Raw genomic sequence first — 24,897 nt, forward strand, 5'->3', positions numbered from 1 at the left:
TAAGTATCTAAGATATCTTTAGTCTTCAATTAGCTCATTAAAACAGAACATATCCTTTAGAACATATGTTACAGATATGCTACATGTTTTATCTTACAGAAATGCTACAAATGGGAACCTACTGTCTCCATCATTTGAATATCTTTCCAATGAACATTGCCAAACATTGTACCTTCAACTACGAAGTTTATTTTACAACAGTAACTGAAGACAGAGAAAACAAATTAGAAAGTGCTTAGCAACTTCCCTCCAAAATAAACCCAGTTATCAATTAATTCTCTACAGCCTTTGGTGCCATTTGGATAAGGCTCTCACTACATATTAGCACGTAACAGCAATGGGTTGTCCTAACTTGGAGCTTCAGTGATTAATAAATTATTAATAACATCTGCTGTTAGTAAGCTCAAACAGTTATAATTAAAACCAATGACCCTAATGTTTATCTCTGGAAGATAGCAGTAGAAAGTTTGTTAGCAGAAACAAAGGAAGAGTCTAATTAAAGGAAAATGAAGCACAGAGTTTTCTGTAATCCCAATTTACTCTTTAAGGTCATCAGTTAAATAATATACATATTAATCTACCTGTCATAAACCTTCCTTTCAGACAGTGTATGTGCATTAACTCCTTTTGATCTAGGTCAGCAGTTCTCAAACTTTCATCAGTGACTCCTTTTCAGGAATACTTTACAGTCGCCCTGAATGTCTTCCTACAAAATCATATATTATGCATTAATTTGCATAAAATACAAAATACATTATTTGCAGACACATACACATATTTAATTCAAATATACACAACAACTTTATCAGCACAGGTGCCCTTCTTTCCCTGTTTAGGGATCTTGGTCTGTACATAAGGGGAGTGGAGCTGCAAAAGGGAGGGAACAGAAGGTACAAAATACATCCATGAACATCCATACACATATGATGGGAAGCAAAGCCTGAGAAGGTGCTGCTGCCTCAGAGCCCAAGCAGCTTCTGAGAGTGTCAGTAACTGGGGAAATGCATATTTTTTCTACACAGCATGTGAGAGAGGGAAGATGGAGACACTAAAATCCCACCGCCTGGGGCTGTAGCACTGACATGAAAATCTCCTGCTAGAGGGACAAAGCAGGGCCCCCAGAGCTTTCCCCCAGAGCTGCCTAGTGGCAGCACTCCTCCTGCTGACCCACAACTCCAGGCTCCCTCACTGCAGCAGCAGCCACTTCTACATCTAGCTCTGAAGGGACCTCAAAGAGCAACTCGCCATGCTCCTTCCTCAGACTACTGCAAGCCCAGCTCACGCTGGCCAGTGGACAAATAAAAGGTGCTTGGAAGCTTCCAGTGAGGCAATAGGAATGCACTACAGAGAAAGACAAGTTAGAAGAGGTATCAAGAAAAAGAGCATCTGAGCTATGCCACCCCTTCTCTACCTCCAGTCTTTGAAGTACGCTTGTCTCAACATGAGCTAATTCTGGCTGCAGTTTTTTCAGCCGGTCACACCTAGGCATTTGGGAACCTGAACCCTGAGTGTTCTCACACCTTCTCAGGATCCATTCTGAACCCCCATTTGAGAACTGCTGGTCTAGTTTAACTAGCAGCATGCAGAACTACAAACCTAACAATTTAATGCCCTCTTAGTGCATAGCAGCATACAAAGAGTAAAGTAACATGTGCTTCAGTTACCTCTGGCAAGACTGTTAAGCCATTGCATTTCAGTAGCCTGATGATGAGGATTTTGATGAGGCGTCTACATGGTTTACAGTATTTCCAGACTTCAGGAAAATACTACAGTGGCAGAGATAAGGGTAAGCCTACACAAGGAAAACTAGCTGCCAACCTACCCCTTACAATTTGCTTGAGACTAAAAGAAACAACTGAATGCATAGCATTTTACCGTTATTAGTACTTCCACAAGGTCTGTGGACACTTCCGTTATTTCAGTCCAAAACCTGCTGTATGTGGCAAAAATCTTTCAGAATACAGCAACACAATTTAAATGGTGTTTAGGCTGGGGTGGGTGCTGGGGTGTTAAACTTACAAAGTACATGTTGGGCAATATTTAACCTATCACAGCATATTTCACTTCATGTTTTTGCATGAACTACCACTTCAATTCAAAGTATTACTCAGGGTTTACCATGAACCTATTAACTGTTGGAAACTACAGAGTATAGTAGTATAAACCTGGTATAATCAAAAGTACATTTTAAAGTCTTTATGTGGGGAAACCCCCATATATTTAACAAAACACCACAGTAACACTCATGCCACAGTGAAGATGTTGGCGTATTACTGTCAGTTCTGTCACTGAGAAACTGTTGTTTAAACTTTCATGTTCACCCCCTAGGATTCTTTCAATGAATTGATACGTGCACAGATTTTCAATGCAGGTCCAAGCTTAATATTCATTGCACTCATAAGGTGATCCTCCTTCAACAAGAGGAGAGCTTGTCCATCAATTTCTTGTGCTCTAAATTCATCCGCAATATCTTGACAACCTACAAGGAAACAGAAGAAAGAATTACTGGGTTAGAAATGTGCATTCTTAGATGCAATGACTGTCCACACTAGAGCTTTTCAGCTACACAATTTCCAGTGCTCATCCCTTCAGCTTGACCTAAGACACATGCAAGAGTCCAGTATTAGGATGGGAACTTCTGAGATAATCTGAAAGTAATTTTTACTACAGCCTCTAATTGCATTGTAATTATTGGACAACTGCTCATTGGAAATTTCAAGTCTTAACAAAGACATCTTTCTCATTTCCTTAAGAGGAACAACCACCATGATCTCAGAGTTGGAAGACACTAGCAAAATACTGCTGAAATAACAATCAAGTAAGAGTATAATTCAAGTGGGCTCTTTCCAGCACTAAAAAGATAAACGCACATTCTACAACTCGCTGAGAAAAGTTACACAGCTACAATTTCCAAAAAGTGTTAATTCCATCTGTATGTTACCACGAGTGGGTTAAGTAAACAGAACTTTGATTTATGGGCTTTAGCATAACTGTCTCACGACGACATTTATCATCAGTTACCTCAGTGACTATTCTATACACAGCAGCAACTCCCTTCACAAGTGCAATTTTAAACGAGTTGGATTTAAAAAATAAATTACACTCTTTTTCTGAACATGAAATAATATGGTCTCAGGTTACTGAGGCCTACAGTGTAAGAAAAAGGACTATTCATGCGTGGGACTGTGCCAGGTAATTTAGGGCTCCTTTCCACCGAAGAACACTGTGGAAACACAAGGTTCCTGAAAAGATGTTCTGGAGATCTGTTACACAGAAACAGTTAGTTATGCCTGGTTGTGTGGCAGCTTTGTTACACGGACAAAAGTCTTCTAACAGTGTGAATAAGAATACTCATTGTCAGTTGTTTATGTGAAGCTTCTTTCCCCAAAGCCATGTTTTTCATGTTTTTTTTTATATACTTACATTCTCAATCCCCTGGTCTCTCCATCTATTTCAGAGCCTTTCAGACACATTTTAATTTGTGCTCAACCTAGCATTCCTGCTTTCAATTACTCCTCAGTTAAGCTTTTTTGGGGGGCATTTTTATATTTTCCCCTGCTCTAAAAGTATACTATTTTAGAGATGAAAATACTGTGAAGAACTCCTTTTCCACCCCAGACGACAGCAATTAATTAATTTCATGTTCTTTTGTGTATTCAGATTTAAATTCTAGAAAGAAGAGGTAGTCTAATTTCCTGCTGGATTTAAAAACGTGTAAGAAAAACTGAAAGGACATGTGGAACAAAGTATCAACATCCAAACCTTAATTCATTTGGATTATTACTGTCCAGTGGTCATAACGTTCAAGGTTGGACAATGTTAGCTTTTCACAAAGACAAAAGCACAATTTTTTTCAATGATTTGTTAATTAATTTTAGTATCGTGTTAATTGCAGGCCTCATGCAACAATTAGCTGCCACTTTATTAGGGAAAAATGAAAAGATAATCTGAAGAGGAAAAGGTTTTATCATGAAATAAGGCTATACCTGTAAACCTCTGTAGTTTAGGTTACAATTATATAAACTACAGTCACAAAGGTACAACAGTTACTCTGTAGCAGTTAACTAACTTTTAATCAGAACTAAGGGCTATTTTCCACAGCATTTAAAACAACATAACTTCAATAAACAATAAATTCTCAGTTCTTGGGAATTATTTATTGTAACAAGAAATTAGAGTGGTATCTTTTGGGGGGGGGGGGGGGAGTTTGTCACAAATAGTATTTCTATAGCCACTAAAATCATTAAAATGTTTTAGTGTTTGCATGTGTCCCATAACATTTACTTCCAGTATTTCAGGTGCGGTGATGCACTAGTGCAGCCCAGCTACAAACTGTACCACACTCAATAGGAAAACATTTTTCAAGAGCCCAGAGTTGTCAGAGAGCACCTTGGAAAGATGCTGCCAATTGCAGCTACCAAGTGAAGATAATGCTGCCATTAACATGAAGAAAAATCTTAAGACAACTGATCATTCTTAGGAGGATTTAAGAGTTCTAGCATCATAACAAAGATTATTATTTATATGCTGACAACAGACAAAATTATGTCTGACTTGAGACCTGAACATGGCAATTGTCACACCACAACATTTGCAAAGAAACTGAGAGATCAAGAGGTTTTACATTTAGGAACAAAAGTGGTCCTATTAAAATAGATTACTGGTTGTAGTTGCAGCATTCTTTTTTTTTCTTTACGCAGGATATGAAGCATTTCAATGAACCTCTCCTAAAATACTCTTTATCAAAGTGATTTTGGAAAAGCAAAGGATGAAAGTTGAATGCATTTAAGTCCCTTCATCCAAGCACACTGTGTATTCTTAAGCACTTTAGCAATTGGTTGTTGTGCAACAACTGAGCTAAAAAAAATGATGGGAAATGGGTGAAAGACCATTAATCTTGCAGCTGAAGAAAGAAAGTAGGAGCAAATCCACTGGGGCTTAAACTGTTGTCTCTTCCCCCAGAAGAAATGAGTGTCCACAAACTTCAGTTCTCCAAAAGGCTTTAGAGGACCTCATGGAAAGCCTGACAACACTTTACTGCAGTTAGGTCTCGGCTACAGACTCTACGCAGAAAGCGGTAAATCAAAACAGATGTCCCTAATGTTTATGGAAAGCTGACAAATCACTGTCTCCTACAACATGGCAGATGGTCTGCATGGACTGCACCAAGTATATACTGCAAAATAGCATAATGAAAGTCAATTACATTACTTCTTGTATCATTCAACTCTGGCAGCATCTGAATAATATTTTTTCAAGAGAGTGGCTTGAGAATATACTGAGCACAATAAACCCTCAAATTGCCAAACAACATGAATGTAGCTATATAACAATCAAAGTTCTGGCAGGTTCTGAATGTCATTTTAAATACCTATTGAACTTATGTTTTTTTTTAAAGAAGTATTTTCCTTAATATGGATGGGAATGAGTAATTATAATAAATTTTCATTAAATACAGAGAAATACAAAGCTGCTTAAAATCAAAGATTACCTCTTGTATAGAACACAAAAATACCCATACCAAAATAACCCAGATTCAGCATCTGGTAAAGTATTGTAAAAGTAATGGTTTCAAAACAGAAACCACATTTTAATAATAGTATTTTTGTTTTCATACTTGGGAGTGAATTGTGCTTATGTGGTACTTTAAGTTTTCTAGGACAAGAACTACTGTTTATTCTTTGCAGAACCCTGGATCAGGAATTTACAGAGTTAACTAGAGCCTCAAATCTATAAAAAACCAGCAGCATTATAGTTACATCCCAATAACACAGCTGAAGTACAGAAACATGAATGACCATGTCTCACATCTAAGGAGCTTTGCTTGTTTTTACAGACATCACTGCAGGTTCCCAAAGCAGAGGATGTAACTTAATTGCAAACCTATCAGAAGAAACATACTTCATAGTTTGTCATACTTGAAGTATGTCATACTTGACATACTTCAAGGATGATTTTTGCTGATTTAAGACATCCCTTACTCAATTCTTTGCCTGATCCACTTTACAAAAGATTTTTTCATAACAACGTGTATGACTTAGCAATGAATTCCTTGTAAGTTGTCAGCCTGATGGGATACACACACAAAAAAACAGTTTAGCATTCCAGAAGAAGTAGAAAATCAGGAACAGACTTCACCTGGTTTCAATGTTTTGACATGTGAGTTACATGGGTAAGCAACAAAAATTCTTGTATGACTGCTATTGTGGAGACCTGCCTTGTTAGCTGGAACGGTTACAGTATCTGATCACATAGAATGGCACCCTTGGGAAAGAGGGGTAGTGAAGCTTTAAAGCTTGGGACAGTTAGGAAATGAGACGTAAGTGTCAAATAACCTGAAGATGACAGAAAGGTAACTGTGAACACTGAGCTAAAGAAAATGTTTGTAAATAAGGAGAAAGAAATTATTTTTTTCTGAGAATAGACTGCATCTACCAGTATACAGAGTCTATCCACAGAAGTCCTCTGCATTTCAGTTACCGAGCAAAGCTATGCAAAACAGTTTAACTTCATAGATGAAACTTGCTTATTCCTTTTTAATGACTTATGTTAGGACAGGTCTGTCAAATTTTTCAGTTGTATAAAGGGAAATAACTCTCTCCTTTTTCTACTAAATAAGCAGTAAGTAAGGAGAAAAGAGAAGAAGCAAGCGTAAAAGGGAGGAAGCATGTCTGATCTCTCACTGACCTCTTGAGAGAAGTCAGATTGAAGGGAGTAACAGCTCTAATCTCCATCAGCCTGGACGCAACAGCAGGAGTGGGACTAGTTCTATCAACATGGGATTTGGGCTGAAGGAACAAGTAAGAGGAAACAAATCACATTCCAGTTTCCCGCACCAACTAAAGAGTACAGCAGTTCGGTTACCACACCACCTCATCACACTGATGTTAAAAAGCAAAGAATTTCACTGTTAGAAAAGAAAACCGAAACAAGTTATTGCACATTACATACCAGGCAAAGAATGTATAAAGGCCCAAACTTCATCAACAGTCCATACTGATGGGTCAGCTTGCACCACTGGCAACAAATCAATGCTCTCTGGCATTTTCCTAATTCTTAGTTCCCTAAGTTCACGTTCTCTCTCTCTTTCACTCTGTCTTCGCAGACGGGTGGTCATGGCAGCTGGAACAGCATCTTCATGAGGAGCCATATCTTCTTCTGGGGATGGGTAAGTAATGGGAAGCTGGAAAATGCAATACAAACACACTACAGTATTAGATTTTATTTGTAACTCCCCAAACAATGCCATAATTTTAAGCAAATATTCCACAGACCTGTCTAAGAAAATGGTCTCGTGACGCCCCATCAGGGCCACTCGGTCGACGCCCGCGTCGCCCAAGACTTTGGCTATCTGATTTCCGATTCCAGCGACTGCTCTTGTCTGATGTAAACAGCCCAAATTTCTTAGTGCAACTAAGGCTGTGCCTAAAGAAGCAAGATATATTCAATAACAAACTAATAGTTTTTTGGACTGATTTCAATCAAGTAACCAGAAAATTACAGTGTTGCAGAGATGCTGCCTAATTAAAGACAACAGTTGTCACAGAAACACAAAAGTACCTCAAAGGCCATTTACTCAAACCCCTTGTCTTGATGCAAGATCAAGTGAATCTAGATCATCCCTGGAAGATGTCCATCTTTTCCATTCTTCCGTGACAGAAATACTTCTGCATTTTATCATGTAGGCTGATCCCTTCTCTAAAATGTCTGCTAAAAGCCCGAAGTCACCTTGTGTCTTTTGCTTCCATTTTCCCTAACTAGCTGATATCTAGGTAGGGAAAAGTTAAAAGAGGATGGAGACAAAAAATCTCATTTTAACATCAATGGGGCAAATCCCCTCTTAAAATTATTTTGCTAGTAGTGTCCCAACACGTACCAAATACAAAAATACACATTCCCACTACTTAAAATGGGAATGTCTCACATGGAGGATTAAAACAGCAGCAGACATATGAGAAAGGTGGTTTCAAGGCACACTGCTGCAACAGAAGAAGTGGTGAAACTATTCCCCATTTCTAAACATCTGGGGTTAAATATAAATTTTCTAGCTGTAATGATGCAATATTTTACATTCAGATGTTGACTATGAATTCCTTCTCTCTCAACCAAACCAAAATAAAAGCAGCATTTCTAAACCAAAAGAGAAACAGAAACCAGCCTGTTTCTTCTGCAAACCACACACAAGCAAATGGCATCACTTATTTTCAGGAAAGGAGAAGCTTCTGTGTGTACAGATGTACTGTACTTTATGCACATAAAGAAATTTTACACTGTTATTAAAACCATTTAACAATGTTTTTTTGTCTATGCAGCATTTCAATTATGCCAAGATAAATTCAGTGTGTTTTTTACCCTAGTATCACAAAACAGTGTAAGAAAGACCACCCAGCCCAGCATTCTTTCTCTGACATTGCCCAACAACAAGAGGAAGACAACAGGCACATGAGAAATCTGTAAAATCTGGTGGCCTGTGAACCTCTGCACTGATTTCCAAACTTAATAACCCTGAACAAATTTCTCTTCCATGACACCCATCACCTTCCCGTAAGTCCAACAGCATGGCACCCTCTGCAAAGAGGTCCACAATTTTACTGGAATTCCTCTTTGTCTATCTTCTTAAAATACATTATAGTCAACCATAACTCTTTGTGTTCATATACTCTGCAAATGCAGGTAGCAAGCAGTTATGTTTTACTGTTTCTTTATTTTTCAACATCATGTACTATTTGGGTGCTATTCCATTAACCAGATACTGTTAATCACTAACTAGACAAAGTACCTTTTGGCACAGGATGTGGAACAGAATCTTTTTGACCGTAGAAACTTATTGGAGTATCCCATTTTCCCGCAAAATTCACACTTCAGAAGATCATTTTCAATTTCATCCAGTCCTTCTAAAGAAAGGCATGAGGCATAAGGAAGTCAGCTTCAATGACACAAAATTATGCTCAAATTTCTAATCTCAAGCAGGTGGGCAGAAGACTTTCAAATATCTAACACATTTAATTAAATACTATGATTAACAGAAAACTGTGCAAAGTTAAGCAAGTCATAGATGTAATTCCCTATAGAACAGATCTTGAGCAAACTGAACCTTACTGAACCTTCAATGAAGTTATTCAATGAACTTAATCAGCTCGTTTGTTAATTTTCATGCTATCCATGAGCAAGTACAGCCTCAAACATAGCAAACAATTAAGAAGAGGTGTCACAGCCCTCATGAATTGCTTATAAAGAGTTCATTAAGAGAAGTGAACATCCATGGTCTGAATTCAAGCTCTCTTGTAATGACATAACATGTTAACCTTTTAAAATAATTTCTTTCAAGTGCTACAACCAAAGGGACTTGTGAAAGTAAGACACTGAATCTTAACTATGAAAAAGTTAAACTCTATACAATAAAAAACCTCCTACAATTATAGCATCTACTAATTTAGTCTACTGTTACAGAATACTTTTCTGTTGGTGAGATGAGGATGCACTTTTCCTGCTCCTTGTGAAGAATTCAAACACCACATGAGAGAAATACGAATAAAAGAGTAGAAGAGCTCAAAAGAAGGCAGGTCAAGGCAGCATACACATCACATGCTGAATGTCTACGCTCTCTTTTGTTAGAAATGTATTTAGTGGATAAAGCGTGGTTTGTACATAGTTTAGAATAATGCCACCATATCTGCAAACCAACTTGACTTCTGGCATGGAAAAAAAACACCAAAATCAACCCTTATCCTCACATACCATCTGTGAAATACATCAGAAGGAGCAAAGGAGTGAAACTGGTATAAACTGAAATATAACATTTTGTGGTCATTTGGGTCAAGTGAAAGAACTGCACACCACAGCTGTAATCATGGACAAAATACATGGCTCAAAAAATTCTATAGAATTTTAGAGGCCTAAACAAACACACATCTCTTCCACACTTATTTACCTGAGTCACTGTTTCATATACTTTGCCTCTTGCTATTCTACTCCCACATACTTTTAATTTTACATAATTAGTTGAAAAAATTGCAAACTAGCTTTTTGTTTCAAACTCTTTGTAAAGCTTTGATGTCAGCTAATATAAATGCAGATATCAAAGTTTAATTGAAAGATTTTAACTATGAACATGTAAGTCTGTTACAGAGATGTTAACTCACTAAATTGCTTGCACTGACGAGGTAAGAATAAGCACTAGTGCAGCAAAGAGATCAAAATACTAAAGAGGTTATTTGAATAATGTATCTCATGTATGAGGATATAACTGAAGTCAACAGATCTTCTGGCAGTCTGAAAATTACCAGGTTGCAAGTATCCAACAGAGTAAGTTGGTATCACACAGGAAATAAAAACTGGAAACAACTGGAGTTGTTTAGTCTGGTGAGGAGAAGTCTCAGGAGGACCTTACTGCTCTCTACAACTACCCAAAAGGAGGTTGCAGTGAGGTGGGGTTTGGTCTGTTCTCCCAAGTAACAACTGATAGAACACCTCAGGCTGTGCCAGGGAATGTTTAGGTTGGATATTAGAAAAAATTTCTTCACTGAGAGGGTAATCAGGCATTGGAACAGGCTGCCCAGGTGGAATCACTGTCCCTGGAACTGTTCAAAACCACGCAGTTAAGGCCCTTAGTGACGTGGCTTACTGGTGGTCTTGGCAGTCCTGGGGTAATGGCTGGACTTGATGATCTTAAAGGTCTCTTCCAACCTAGCTGATTCTATGATTCTGTGATTCTAAATCGGAAACATACCAAATCTGACCAACTGAAATACCAGAGATGCATCCTTCAAATAAATAATCATCTCTCAAAAAAAAAAAACAAACAAACCCCAAAGCACTCATTCCCAAGCCAGGTCATGCTATGTGGAAAAAACTGACAACAGAGTGAAGTGAAATTTGATATTAAGAGCCTGTTCTTTTGCATATTAGATGTTTCTACCCTACAAGCAATCATACCCTGGTTTAGTATCAGAAAATCTCCTTTGCTCAACTTCTACATATATGGATGTGTCTCAGCGTTGGATGTTTCCTACTAGCTCATCTAATGAGGAGCTGCAAACTGCATATATAAACCTAACACCAGCTGTCAGGAACAATAAATAAAAACAAAACCATGAATGTTTCAATAAAATGACAGCAAGCTGTTTGAAATGTGAGGAACAACACAGTGTTAATACCGAAAAGTTCTTAGGGAATGCTATTGAAAACTGAATTAAGATCTACTCTAACAAATTAAGGGCAAAATAACTGTTGCAAACAGAGCTTCACAGAAGAAACGCCAGATGGCAAAAAGTTTCTCTTGTTTGAAATATACTGGGTGAAACAAGGCATTAAAAAAAAAAAAAGCTGTATGCTTGATCAAGAAAGCAATTTTATTTAATAGCAATTTACTGAGCATAGTCATAAGCTAAGGGATTTACCAGTCTCATTTTTAGAAAAGTAGCAGAAAAGCAGTGTAACTCAACTGAGCTGTAAAATAACCAAAATACGACAAACAAGTCAAAATTTACCAAATGATTACTTCTTTTTTTCCTTTTTTTTTTCCTCCTTTTTTGAAGGCTCTTGTGTTTGATGCTTTCATATCAAAGGGCTTCTCTCTCAAAGAACTGTTTAAATGGAAGCCTTCACTGGGAGACTATACCAAAAAAATAACAGCGATTTCAAATTAAATGAAATAAAGGTTTAGAAAACTTCCAGTGATGCTGCAAACCTCAACTATTAATATGACAGATGCCTGCCTTCTGAAATTTAGTCTGCCACACCTACGTGAAGGTTAGTGAAGAATAGGGTACGGGCCTCAGATTATTTTCCAGTAGAGCATTGTGTAATACATTTAAAAAATGGATTCTGTAAAAATTGTTTCTTCGTTTTTCTATGTAGACAAATTACAACATAAGCAAAAGAAAAGTTACAGTCACAAAACACAGTATTTCAAATATCTGCACTCGCTGAAGTCGACTGTTACTGCAAAAATGAAGCAGGGATTTAATAAATGCTAGTAAATGCTAATAAATGCAATCATATAATCAGCTATAATTTAGGAAATCATGTTTTATTTTTCATTTTCAGGCACTGTTTCCATGGTTTCTGACTTCTCTGCACAAATGTTATATCAACACGTACAAGGACTGCAACCCATCAGTATTTTCTTTTAGTGATGTCCTTCCAATCTAAATCAGCTCCTACTAAAAACAGGTGCTACAAGTAAAAATATACTTTTAAGTTGAGATACATATTGCCTGACCGGTAAAGTGTATCAGCCTTACATAAAAATGTCAGCCATGTTTACTTCACTTCACTACCAACAAATACTCGTCTTGAATTCAGAATGCTTTCCAAAGCAAGCTTTCTACCTTGTCTGCAATCCTTGACCTGGCTCTGATCCAATACAGTTACCAGCAGTAATGAATATAAATCATTGTGGTAAAAAATAATGTAACAGAATCTAATAATCTAGAATACAGATCCTTGAGCTCATTTGTTTGCTGAGATACACAGTGGATGCAGCCAATTTCCCTACTGCACTTCGGTCCCACTCACTGAGGCAGAAACCACAGTAAGTAACAAACTGCCATCAGAGTTGCCACCCTGAAAGTTCTTGTGAGACAGGACTGGTGAGACAGATTGCTTTAACTATATGACAATTTACAATGTCTGGAGTGGGAAGTAGCTGAAGCACAGCTATAGCGACAACAACTGGTACTGCTCAGGACATGCTCTCGTGACTTTTCCCAGGTACTTCCCTGATGCAGACCTGTGGCAGGAGCAGGCACTGCATTTGTCCTTTCTTAACCTGCCCAATACAGTTTCGATATGAAAGAGGGAAAAGAAATATTTCAAAAGAACAAAACTAAGAGTTGCATTAAGACAGATTTAACCATATCACCAAAACCAGCTCTTGTGCAATTGCTCAAGATGTGGAACAGAAGATCCAGAGGTGGCTGAAAATTCTGTAATACATACAGAACTAAAAGGGAGTAACACCGGTATTTAAACAAAAACTACAAACCTTCTGCAATCATATCCTCTATCTCTGTGTCCGATGAGTTGTCTGCATGTTTTGCATTCTGCAAGTCTGATTCAACACACACAACACTCATGATCTGACCCTCCACTAGCAATCTTTTTTCTGCAGGCTGGTCTACCAGCAAAGATGAACGACTTACCTATTGCAATAAAAGCAAAGCAACAGTGATTAACTGAACAATGAATAACTGAAAACAGTATTTGTGACTTAGCAGTTGTAACTGAGACTAGAATCACAGTTTCTATTCCCTGTCAATGAATCATTATATAGTGCCAAAGCTCTAAATACCATTTCTCAGACTCACTCCTGCTCTGCAGTTTGCAATTACATTTAATGAAGGAAGAAACACATTTTATCTAGAGAAATGAAGGAATGGGAAAATAAGAGACAAATTAAATTAGTTAATAAGGCAGGCTCATAGGTTTTAAACTGTTCATTTGTGGATTTAAAATTTTAGACAGTAATTCTCACCAGACACAGTACTAATTACACCGAGCTCAGCATGGGGCTTGCCAGTGCTTTAAACTAAGTTCTAACATTTTAGAATTTTAACACAGACTCATACTCAGAGCTTTAAATTAAGGTATCAGTTAAATTGAGGTACCTAGGAGAGGAATGTAAAATGAAGTTATTGCAAATGCTAGCCTAAAAATCACTCTCTGTAGTTATCTCCAGATACAGCCTGTAACTTAGCTGTTTTTCCATTTTCATTTAGTACCTTGTCATCCAGTGATACTGGCAAGCCAAACAGTATCACGAATTCCAATTATATATGAAAGACAATACCAACAGTATACAAGTATACTGAATGCTGTAGGAAACATGTAACCGGTCAGTGGAAAAAAGGTTAAAAATCAACATGTGAAAATTTATTCAAGACCTAAATAGCTACTATCCACAAAAAACTTCACCCTTAAAACCAGTCTGTTTCAAAGATTAGTAGTAAGAAACTCATAGCAACTTTTACACTTACAGGGAAAGGCTCTAATCCCTCCTGAATCACAAAGCCTTCAATAACATGGGTCAGGATCTGTGGTTTAACAATAGCCTGCGGAGGTTTATTTTCTAGGCTAGGAATGCTATTGGGCATTGAGGTACTGTTGCTCCTTGTTGTTGCTGCTGGAAGCAAAAGAGGTGGTGGTGGAATAGAAGCATGTGAAGGATCAGACGGAGATTTAATTACTGAGGCACTGACTGATGATGTCACTGAAGGTAATCCCCCATGTTCTGAAAAAAAACAAAGTATTTTGTGGTTTTATCCCTCATGTCCAACCACTGGCTCAGAATTCTAGAAATAAGAAGAGATGAACACACCCACACCTGCACCCACCATCCCGTAACACAGGTTCTTCCCTATGGTTTATAGATTTTACTTTCAAAACAATATGCTTTTCCTTATCAGACTATTCCACAAACAGTTATCACAAAATTTTCATTTACTTAGTATCTATGAACTATAAACTTAGTTGGCCATTAATTACCTACACAAATCACAGATCCATAAGTCAAAAGCAGAACCCGGTATTTTTGAACATTCTATTCTCAAGACTGAGCAGCTGAAATATTTCTAGAGAGAATTTCAGACATGATTTGAGACTCAGTAGCCTGCAGGGTCACAAATATACACAACAGCAAGCCTCTAAGAACCCAATTATATCCATAGCATATCTATCTATCTACCTATACACACATACACCCCGTAACACATAGAGAGAGGGTATATATTTTGATATTTAGCACATCAGGGAAGTTACATCAGTTTGCAGAACAACGATTGATACAGGCATGTATATTGTACAATACAGTGAAGAAGAAAAATTTTCATTGGTAGCTTTTGCATTAGAATAGCTCCTTACTGAGGAATATATGAAAAGAAATTGTTCCAAAGACTCATACAGTGTAGTCAACCACTCCAGCAGCAACTTTTGATTGCTGACCCGAATTCACAGAGCAGTCAGCATATTTTGTTGGTATCACACAGCTATCAGTTAAAGATTAACTGGAGACTGACATTCCTGTTAAGATTTTTGTATAAAAGTATATACTAAAAAGCTCAAATAAGCATTTCCTGCGCTACATATTATCCAAATACATATATAAGCTATATATCTGGGACCGAAACATTTGTTCTATCACATGGATTTCGAGCATATCTCATATAGTTTCTTTTACTAAAAAATTATATCTCTAAATTAAAAAAAAATTTAGAGATTTTTCCTTTAAACCATCAATAACTAGTAGGAGTTTCTAAGCAGAAGAGCTACTTCAGTTCGATATTTGTTCTCACCTGACAATGGATCTTCTGAATTAAGTGCCTCTCCATTCCCCAAGTTTATGGCTGGTGGAGACAAAGTGGGTGGTGTAGGTGTTCTAGCCATGTGGACACAATCTGATTCCTCGGGCATCTCTTCTTCACATACATTCTCCACTTGGTAAATCTGCATCCAACAAACTATTGCTTTAGAGAGAGTTCCATTCTATCTTAATACCTTAGAAGAGTTGCATAAATACAGTTTTTAAAATAAATTACCAGTTAAAATGTGAAAATATGCTAATCTAATAAAATACTAGTTACCAAACTGCATACAAAACAATGAACTTTGAGGACATCACAACGTCTTTGAGAGAAAAATTTGAGAGAAAAAGAAGTATTTTGTTATAAATAGTAAAATATAAAGAGACAAGATTCTATCGAACAGACCAGAGATCTTGCCTTATCTTTATAGTTTGCTGTATTTTTATCTACACACAGACACTTCTAGCTATTTAAACACTTCTGCAAAATGCAAGCTTTGTAACATAGAATCATAGAATAGTTAGGGTTGGAAAGGACCTTAAGATCATCTAGTTCCAACCCCTCTGCCATGGGCAGGGATACCTCACACTAAACCATGTCACCCAAGGCTCTGTCCAACCTGGCCTTGAAAGAGGAATTAGAGCATGGGGAACATAATGAGAAATCTACAAGTTGCTCTCTATCCTATACAGCAGTGTAATCAAACTGAGTATTTCAGAAGAGTACACCAAGGCTTTCAAGCTATTGCTAGACTAAGGTATTTTCCTGAAAACGGTTGAAGTGAATTTATGTGAATTACTGACAGCCAGTTTAGCGGATTAGGATGTAAAACATCACCTTGTTGAAAGCAAACCTGGCTTCTACTGTCACCCAATTTCTATATGAAATATCTGAGAACTGAGATTATTATTACCTTTTTAACATAAATCAAACAGCAGACCTCCCTCAATCTGTTGGTAGCCTGAAAAAAAGCCTACGAGATCTTTTGATTCTTTTGCTTGCATTAGTCTCATTAGCACGTTACCATTAAAGCCTAGCAATGCCAACTTAAACATCAGCTTTATCTGCATATAATTTTATTTCCTTGATATTTTATTGTATATTATTTTAGTTCAGAATGAGCGAAGCTGAAACCTTCAGCTGAAACAGCTGAAGACATCCAAGACTAACACTGAGCTAAATTAAATGGCAGTGATGGGGAACACAGAGACAGCATCAAAAATTACCCTATTCTTTTACAAAGATGATCTTTTCAATGTTAGCACAAAATTAATTATCCAGAACTCTATTATCTTAATAATCTGCTATCTAACTTTGCACCCAGTAGAGATGATTCTGCTACTCAAAATTTCAATTGCTGGTATTTATCTGTATTAACATAAAGAGGTAAAGCTTACAGTACATATGGTATATCTATCAAAATCCAATTTGACATAAGTATCTAAGCCTTGACATAATATTTATATGCTTTTTAAACTTTAGATATGCTGCCATTTCATTAAGAGAGAAGATTTTTTAGGTCCAAAAGTTGGACTTCCATGATTCTTGGTTGGTATTTTTGACTGATGATCCATTACAAAAAGCCTCCCACCAAAGGAAAAAAAAAAAAAAAAAAAAAAAAAAAAAATCAGTGAAAAATGTCTGTTTTCTTAAAACTTGTTTCTGTTATCAACAGGTTTCTTCTGGCCCTCTGTCTAGCTCTTGGTTTAGCTCCCTCTGAAGCCAATGGGCCAGACTTATAGCTCTTTGGAGAAGCTGAGGATAAAGAATAAAAGACTGAAGTATTATCACTTACCACTGGAGACTGAATTGGTACTGATGGTTGCACTTGAAGATTTACTGCAACAGTCTGTGGTGGTGGAAGAGTTTGAAATGGCAGCTGGACCAAAGCTTCTGCAGCAGGAAGTTCTTCCTCAGAAACCAAAGTGTTTTGAACCAAAACCTGGCCCTGAGACAGAATTTCAGGCTGCACTTGTAAAGACTGTACAGACTGCAATGGCAGTTGTTGAATTTGGGTTGAAGAAGTTGACAGCTGAGGAGGAGCTGCAAGAGGGATGGGTGCAGACTGCAAGGCTGAATATTGCTGGTGTGGTGTTGAGGACACGATCTGTTGGCCTGGGGAAACTAAGCTGGGCTGATCTACTGACCCTATATGTACAGCAGGGGAAGATGGAAGTGGAAGATGTGATGGAAGATTAAGTGGCTGTGCAATTGGTCGAACTGGATTGGCAGTAGTTTGCTGAGGAGCAGCCTGCTCTGGCTGAAGAGCTGCTGGCACAAGGGAGTTTGCCTGTGATTGAATAAGTGCTTGAGGGTGAATAATTATTGTGGGTGATTGACTAGGGGAGTGAGAAGGTGGAGGGGATACTACTACTGACTGCTGAGCTGACTGGGATGGAGTAGGAGATACTGTTAGAGGTGGAGGATGCATGTGAATAGGTGAGCAATGAGACTGCGCACTGCTGGGACCTGGAGGAAGACCATGGCTTGGGAGTGGCAGACAGTGTTGCGATGGAGGGGGTTCCTGACCCGAAGGAGTCTGAAGTGCAATTGGCTGGACTTGCTGCTGCTGCTGCAGTATCAGCTGATGATGAGAAATCTTTGGAGGTGGTGAATGAAGTGGGATCTGCTGATGTTTTACTAGAGAATGGGGTTGTAATGGAGAATATGAGGCTGTGAGAGGGGGGAAAAAAGTGACAATCAGTATTTATTTCTTAAATCTGGAGAACATTATTAAAATATTAAAAGAAATTAAGTTTCTACTTTAAAGTAAGGCCAGCACAGTTTTTGCAACCCTCTGACCTATGTTTAGAAATATCTTCTTTGACAGCATGTAGTACACAAGAATAATTAGAGGAATATATCAATTTCCAATGCAAAACATAGCAATGAATAAAGGAATACAGCCATGCTTTTTGCATGTACATGCACATACATGTACCTTCTATATAAAAGTATCTAAACTTGGCTTTTTGGTGTTAGCTCTAAGACTATTGCTGATCCAGCCTTCACTTATTTAAGTATTTAATGCAACTTTAAATGTATTTAATGTTTGCTTTGTAGCAGACTGGAATGGAAGAGATAAGAATTTCACAGTCAACAGGATTTGTTGATAACTGCTAAGTCAAAGTTTAGGTAATACCATTTTAAGAGACTAAACAAAATTCCAAGAGTTCAGTATGAATTTAAACCGTTCAAAGTATTTGCCTGATCTTGAACACACAAACTGAAAGGTATGAACCTAAAGCAACTTCCAGAGATAGCACACCACCTATAAGTGAACCAGCGAATCATTAGTAATTCCTTACAGCACATGCACACGTATTTTCCTCCACATGCAAACCTGTTCTTGCTTTGTTGTTTCCACTTGCGAAAAAACTCAGTTATGTTGTCTTTTTTATTCTGCTAGTGAAGATGGATTTTTTCCTTACAGAAGTGAGTTCGAAGAGTATTAGGGCTCAATACCTTAAGAATGTCTGCCTCGCAGTCTCACTCCTCTAAAAGCTACCATTAAGCCAAGCTAAACTCCACAGAATTCAGACCACTGTCTAGACAACTATTACTCTTTCAAAATAAGGAAGCTAAAAATGCAAATATACTGCGTGCAATTGCATGCTTATTTTGAATTTTCTCTTAATACAAACCACTAATATTCTTGGGCAATATTACCTATGGATTTATGTAAGTAAGTACTTCATATAAGAACAGTCTGACGATACAGACAAGACAAAAATAAAACAGAAAACCCACAAAACAGAAAACCACCAGCAAAAGAGATCTTGATGACAGCAAGAGGCTTGAGGGGGTTTCAGCCCACATACTGCTTCCCAGAGACCAGGGATTACATGTCCTGATAACATACAGACCAGTACAGTAAGGAGAATCATGTTTGTGCTGTGATTCAACTGTGTATTGCAACTACACTGTGCTTTTACTGCGATTTAAAAACACTGTATTATCACTCTTCTAAATCAAAATTCTGCATAACCCCCAATATCAACAAATTAGTAAATTTGCTATGAAACATTAAACTATCTTTATGTGGAATACCTAAAAGAACCTGGTCAGGTACCATGGGACTCCAACACAACCATAATATACAAAAAAACTTTAAAATATCTTTCTTACAGCTCCATCTTCATCCTACCTGGTGTTATTAAGTGATGTATGCTTGATGCCCGTGTGACTGGTGTACTCCGACACTCTGGAGTTGGGCTCTCGCCTTTTCTATTGCTTTCTGAAGGATCTGGTTGGCTGCCCTTGGAACTGGTTACTGGTTTATTAGGGCACAGAGACAACGACTGAGTTTGACTGCTGCTCTTTGATGGGCCATTCTGTGAACTTGACAATACACCCAACTTCTGACTGCGCAGTGTCAAGTTCTGAACCTGGGGAACGAGCAAAATGTGAAAACAAAACAAAACAAAACCCAAAACAAAAAACACCACATATGAACACTTATGACAAACATCCAGGACCCCCCCCCCCATCACCGTTATGTAATGCTCTGCATCCGATGTGATTAAAATACATGAGAATTTAAAAATATGTGTATCAAAGTATCTTTTAAGCCATAAAATTTAAAGAACGGAGATCATAAATAACTTCAGTGATAAATACAGACATTATCTTTTCTTTTTGAACTTTTAAAAGAAGTTGAGATTGTTTGTTACATTAATTTGACTTAAAACTTGCATTTTTTCCTCTTTTATTGTGCCTTCAAGGTGAAAGACAAAAAGCACCTTAAGCAAATGCAATTCTGCTTTTATACAGATGCTGCAGATGTGCAGTGGTCTAATTATGCTTCCAGAGACTAACATAAACCAGACTCTTAGGTAGTCAGTAGTCAATGGGACCAGTATCTGCTGTATGTTATCATGTCCTAACAAACCTGAGCCCTTTATTTCTACAGTGATATTAATGTTTCATGTGTCATGATAAGAAGGTACAAAAGGATTGCCTTCTGAAGTGTAAATCAGTCAGTAGTTATTTTCACCAATATCTGTTTTATCACAGCCAGATTCTGTACATAATGATCTGAGCTTTCCAATCCCACATGCTGAGCAAGAATTTTATTTTCCACGATAAAGACTACCCTTGTAACACTAATTTACATCATACTTGACATGAAAAAGAGGACTATTTACTATCACCATCCACTATTACACGATCCCTCTCTCATTCAATAGTCAGTACATGTACAATGAACAGCTAGTTTACATTATCAAGGACACGTGGCAGGGGAGGAGTACAGGGATGTTGTCTGGGAAGCTAGGGACCAGGTTAGGAAAGCTAAGGCCCAGTTAGAATTAAACTTGGCTAGGGGTATTAAGGATAACAGGAAGGGATTCTACAGGTACATAGCAAATAAAAAACAGATTAGGGAGAACATAGGCCCCCTCAGGAAGCTCTCGGGAGAACTGGCTACACAGGATTTGGAGAAGGCTGAGGTTCTGAATGACTTCTTTGCCTCAGTTTTCACTGGCAAAGGCTCCGACCAAGTCTTGGAAGGCAGATGCAGGGACTGTGAGAATGAAGACCTTGCGCCCACTGTAGGAGAGGATCTGGTTCAAGACCATCTTAAAAATCTGAACATGCACAAGTCCATGGGACCTGATGAAATCCATCTGCAGGCCCTGAAGGAGCTGGCAAATGAAGCTGCTGAGCCACTGTCCATCATATTTGAAAAATCATGGCAGTCAAGTGAAGTTCCTGACGACTGGAAAAAGGGAAATATAACCCCCATTTTCAAGAAGGGTAAAATGGATGACCCAGGGAATTACAGACCAGTCAGTCTCACCTCCATGCCTGGCAAAATCTTGGAGCAGATTATCCTGGAAGGCATGCTAAGGCACATGAAAATCAACAAGGTGCTCGGTGACAGCCAGCATGGCTTCACTAAGGGGAAATCCTGCCTGACCAATCTGGTGGCCTCCTATGATGGGGCTACAGAACTCATGGACAGAGGTAGAACAGTTGATGTCATCTACCTGGACTTGTGCAAAGCGTTTGACACTGTCCCACATGACATCCTTGTCTCTAAATTGGAGCGACATCAATTTGATGGATGGACCACTCGGTGGATAAAGAACTGGCTGGATGGCAGCACACAAAGAGTTGTGGTCAATGGCTCAATGTCCAGCTGGAGACCAGTAACGAGTGGTGTCCCTCAGGGATCGGTGTTGGGACCGGTCTTGTTTAACATCTTCGTCGCTGACATGGACAGTGGGATTGAGTGCATTCAGCAAGTTTGCCGATGACACCAAGCTGTGTGGTTCGGTTGATATGCTGGAGGGAAGGAATGCCATCCAGAGGGACCCTGACATGCTTGTGAGGTGGGCTGATGCCAGCCTCATGAAGTTTAACCATGCCAAGTGCAAGGTCCTACACCCGGGTCGGAGCAATCCCAGGCACAACTACAGGTTGGGCAGAGAAGAGATTCAGAGCAGCCCTGCGGAGAAGGACTTGGGGGTGTTGGTCAGTGAGAAAATGAACTTGAGCCAGCTGCAGTGTGCGCTTGCAGCCCAGAAAGCCAACCGTATCCTGGGCTGCATTAAAAGGAGCGTGACCAGCAGGTCGAAGGACATGATCCTGCCCCTCTACTCTGCTCTTGTGAGACCCCACCTGGAGTATTGTGCGCAGTTTTGGTGTCCTCAACATAAAAAGGACATGGAACTGTTGGAACAAGTCCAGAGAAGGGCCACAAGGATGATCAGGGGACTGGAGCACCTCCTGTATGAAGACAGGCTGAGGAAGCTGGGGCTGTTCAGCCTGGAGAAGAGAAGGCTGCGTGGAGATCTCATAGCAGCCTTCCAGTATCTAAAGGGGGCCTATACGGATGCTGGGGAGGGACTCTTCATTAGGGACTGTAGTGACAGGACAAGGGGTAACAGGTTAAAACTTAAAACAGGGGAATTTTAGATTGGATATAAGGAGGAAATTCTTTCCTGTTAGGGTGGTGAGGCACTGGAATGGGTTGCCCAGGGAGGTTGTGAATGCTCCATCCCTGGCAGTGTTCAAGACCAGGTTGGACGAGGCCTTGGGTGACATGGTTTAGTGTGAGGTGTCCCTGCCCATGGCAGGGGGGTTGGAACTAGATAATCTTAAGGTCCTTTCCAACCTTAACTATTCTATGATTCTATAATTTTATTTCTCACTGTTCAGTGTCTTAACACAGGATGCTTTCAAATCCTGATCTGATGACAAAGGTGGGTTACTTTACTGGAATTCAGAAAGCATTTACTGCAAGCCTATCTGTGAGTACAAATCAACCTTCAGTACACCTTAACAGATAAGGTAACTTGAGATGCCCAGGTCATACATAAGGGGACACATAAGAAAATATGAAAGCAAAAGGAAGGAAAATTAAGTAGGGGAGAAGTGTCAGTTCACCTAACAGGCCATGTTAGACATGCCATTAAGACCCTGATAATCACTGATGATCTTAGCATTTCTCTGGAATTTCTATATGGAAGATGATACTGTGAGATCACTACACTGTACCTTGACAAACATCTTGGCTAAGTGTAATATACACATCTATGTATATAGAATCACAGAATGGTTTGGGTTGGAAGGGACTTTAGAGATCATCTAGTTCCAACCCCCTGCCATGTGGGGTTCCTTCCACTAGACCAGGTGTCTATAACTCAGTACATTTTTTTCTTATTAACTGGCATTGCCTACTTGCTCAGGTTTGCTTATACAGGGAACAAAAACATTTCTTTAAACCCAGCTGAAACACCAAGGACATATTTATAACAAGGTAAGGAAAATAAAGTGTACCACTGTTAAAGCTTTTCCACTGCATCACTTACTCCAGATGAAACTGGATCTTTGCAATGTCATTGCTGCTATAGAAACTACCAGACAACCAAGGTTAACAACATCTGGCAATAAAGCAGTACGGAACATCGACAAAGGACACAAAAGGCTTATGTCTGCCAGGGTCACCACAGCAGGCCATCTGACTCTATAGTCTCCACTTTCCTCTGCAATAACGTCTCAGCAGACTGCACAGCTGACCTCTAAAACCCTGTGGTACATACAAGACTGTAAAGTGATAAGCTTTATTGATGTCTCTACATTGAACGCAAAAGACAACGATACAAATGCAAGAAAAGCTGCTAGCGCATCCAGTGACCTGTCCAAACTTTCAAACTTTATCTGCAAAATCTGGAGGGAGGAAGAAAGGCAGCTGTGATAAAGGATAATGAGGATAACTCTATGATTGAAGAAGCAGTCTGTCTTTTCAATGAAAGTTCAACTGATGAACTTTAACATTGTGAGCTTGCTCAGCAACATCCTGCATAAATAGACAGCTGGATTCCAGCAAGCTCTGCCCATCTCACCTTCCTACTGTAAAAGCAAAGGGAAGACAAGCTTCAATGATTTACCGTTATCTCAGAAGTAACCCATCTTCAAGGTCTTTAAATCCATCAGAATCTTCCAAAGGGGTCAGCATAAGGTCAGAGAATATTCAATGGGTGTAATTTACTTGGATTTCTAAAAGGTTTCTAGCAAGGTCAGTTAATCAAAGGCTTTTAAAGAAACTGCTAAGATAGACAAGAAGCTCTCTCATGAAAGCATAAATTTGCTAGACAGATGTTCACCACCAGAAGACTGACTAATACATTCAGTAGCGATGCGTACAATGTGTATTTTTTCCAAATTATAAAGAAAAACAGTGAGTAGTGAAAACGTGGACAAGTTCAGCTGATAACATGAAGTTATTCAAAGTAATAAAGATGAGTACTAATTACAAAGACCTAAAATGTCATATACAGGTTCCAAATTTTACATATATACGTAATCACCTCTAAATACATGATGATGGCAAAGAGCAGACACTGAAGTTATATATAACCCGTAACCATGAGTAGTTCTTACAAGCAAGTAAACTTAAGTGCAATGTTTCTCTGCTTTTCAGTTTTGGTGCACTTTACTGGACATACTTTTAATAAATTTACACAAACTTACCTGAGTAGCTGCAGACTGAGAGGAAGAGGAGGAAGACGATGAGACAACAGGAATGTCAGATTGGACAGCAGCCACAGTGGTCGCAGGAGTAAAAATAAGCTGTTAAGCAAGAAAAAAATCTGTAAGGGACTAAAACTTTCAAAATATGTGAAAGAAACACAGTATTTGAAAGAGATACACATAATTTACATGTAGTGATGTACAGCTTGCAAGATTTGCATTTTACTTGTAGATTAACTTACACAAAGAACAACTGATGGTTGTTTAAGTGAATAAAAATAGTAGTTTAACATATTCATTCTACATATTGAGAAAAATCTTTCATATACACATACACCCATCATCTTTTATACAAGCATTTTAAAGAGGGCTTTCCCTCCAATATTACAAATGAGTGAAACAAATAGAGCAGCCCAATATCTGCTATATTAAAGAAAGAGAATTTATATCTTCCAATCTGTCAAAATGTTGTTTAACAAGTAGAGTTTTTATATGGATTTTAACTATGCTAATTTAGTTTTATATTGAGCATAGGTATCATAAAACCAATCTGAAATTACCAACTTCAGAATACCAGCATGCCCAGCTATCATTAATTTCTTTATAGGCAATACAG

The 24,897-nt window shown here is 38.4% G+C and overlaps 1 protein-coding gene across 7 annotated transcripts in view; it reads right to left on the minus strand.

Moving 5' to 3' along the window:
* The window catches only part of PHC3 (polyhomeotic homolog 3), a 32,175-nt gene continuing 7,278 nt past the window's right edge, over nucleotides 1-24,897 (minus strand). For 5 of the 7 annotated variants that reach the window (XM_062602998.1, XM_062602997.1, XM_062602996.1 and 2 more), the window contains 10 exons: nucleotides 24,282-24,380; nucleotides 19,450-19,690; nucleotides 17,098-17,975; nucleotides 15,294-15,444; nucleotides 13,980-14,233; nucleotides 12,989-13,145; nucleotides 8,780-8,894; nucleotides 7,275-7,425; nucleotides 6,952-7,183; nucleotides 1-2,479 (listed from right to left, as the gene is read on the minus strand). In XM_062602998.1, coding sequence (XP_062458982.1) covers nucleotides 2,325-2,479; nucleotides 6,952-7,183; nucleotides 7,275-7,425; nucleotides 8,780-8,894; nucleotides 12,989-13,145; nucleotides 13,980-14,233; nucleotides 15,294-15,444; nucleotides 17,098-17,975; nucleotides 19,450-19,690; nucleotides 24,282-24,380 — 2,433 coding nt within the window. In that variant the 3' untranslated portion in view covers nucleotides 1-2,324. Of the gene's footprint in view, nucleotides 2,480-3,423; nucleotides 3,559-6,951; nucleotides 7,184-7,274; nucleotides 7,426-8,779; nucleotides 8,895-12,988; nucleotides 13,146-13,979; nucleotides 14,234-15,293; nucleotides 15,445-17,097; nucleotides 17,976-19,449; nucleotides 19,691-24,281; nucleotides 24,381-24,897 lie in introns of all 7 variants that reach the window. The other 2 variants (XR_009961645.1, XM_062603000.1) reach the window with 2 other exon arrangements.

Source organism: Pezoporus occidentalis, unplaced genomic scaffold (assembly GCF_034315485.1).
Source record: "Pezoporus occidentalis ecotype Australia unplaced genomic scaffold, CSIRO_AGI_Poc_V1 ctg8, whole genome shotgun sequence".
Taxonomy (NCBI): domain Eukaryota; kingdom Metazoa; phylum Chordata; class Aves; order Psittaciformes; family Psittacidae; genus Pezoporus; species Pezoporus occidentalis.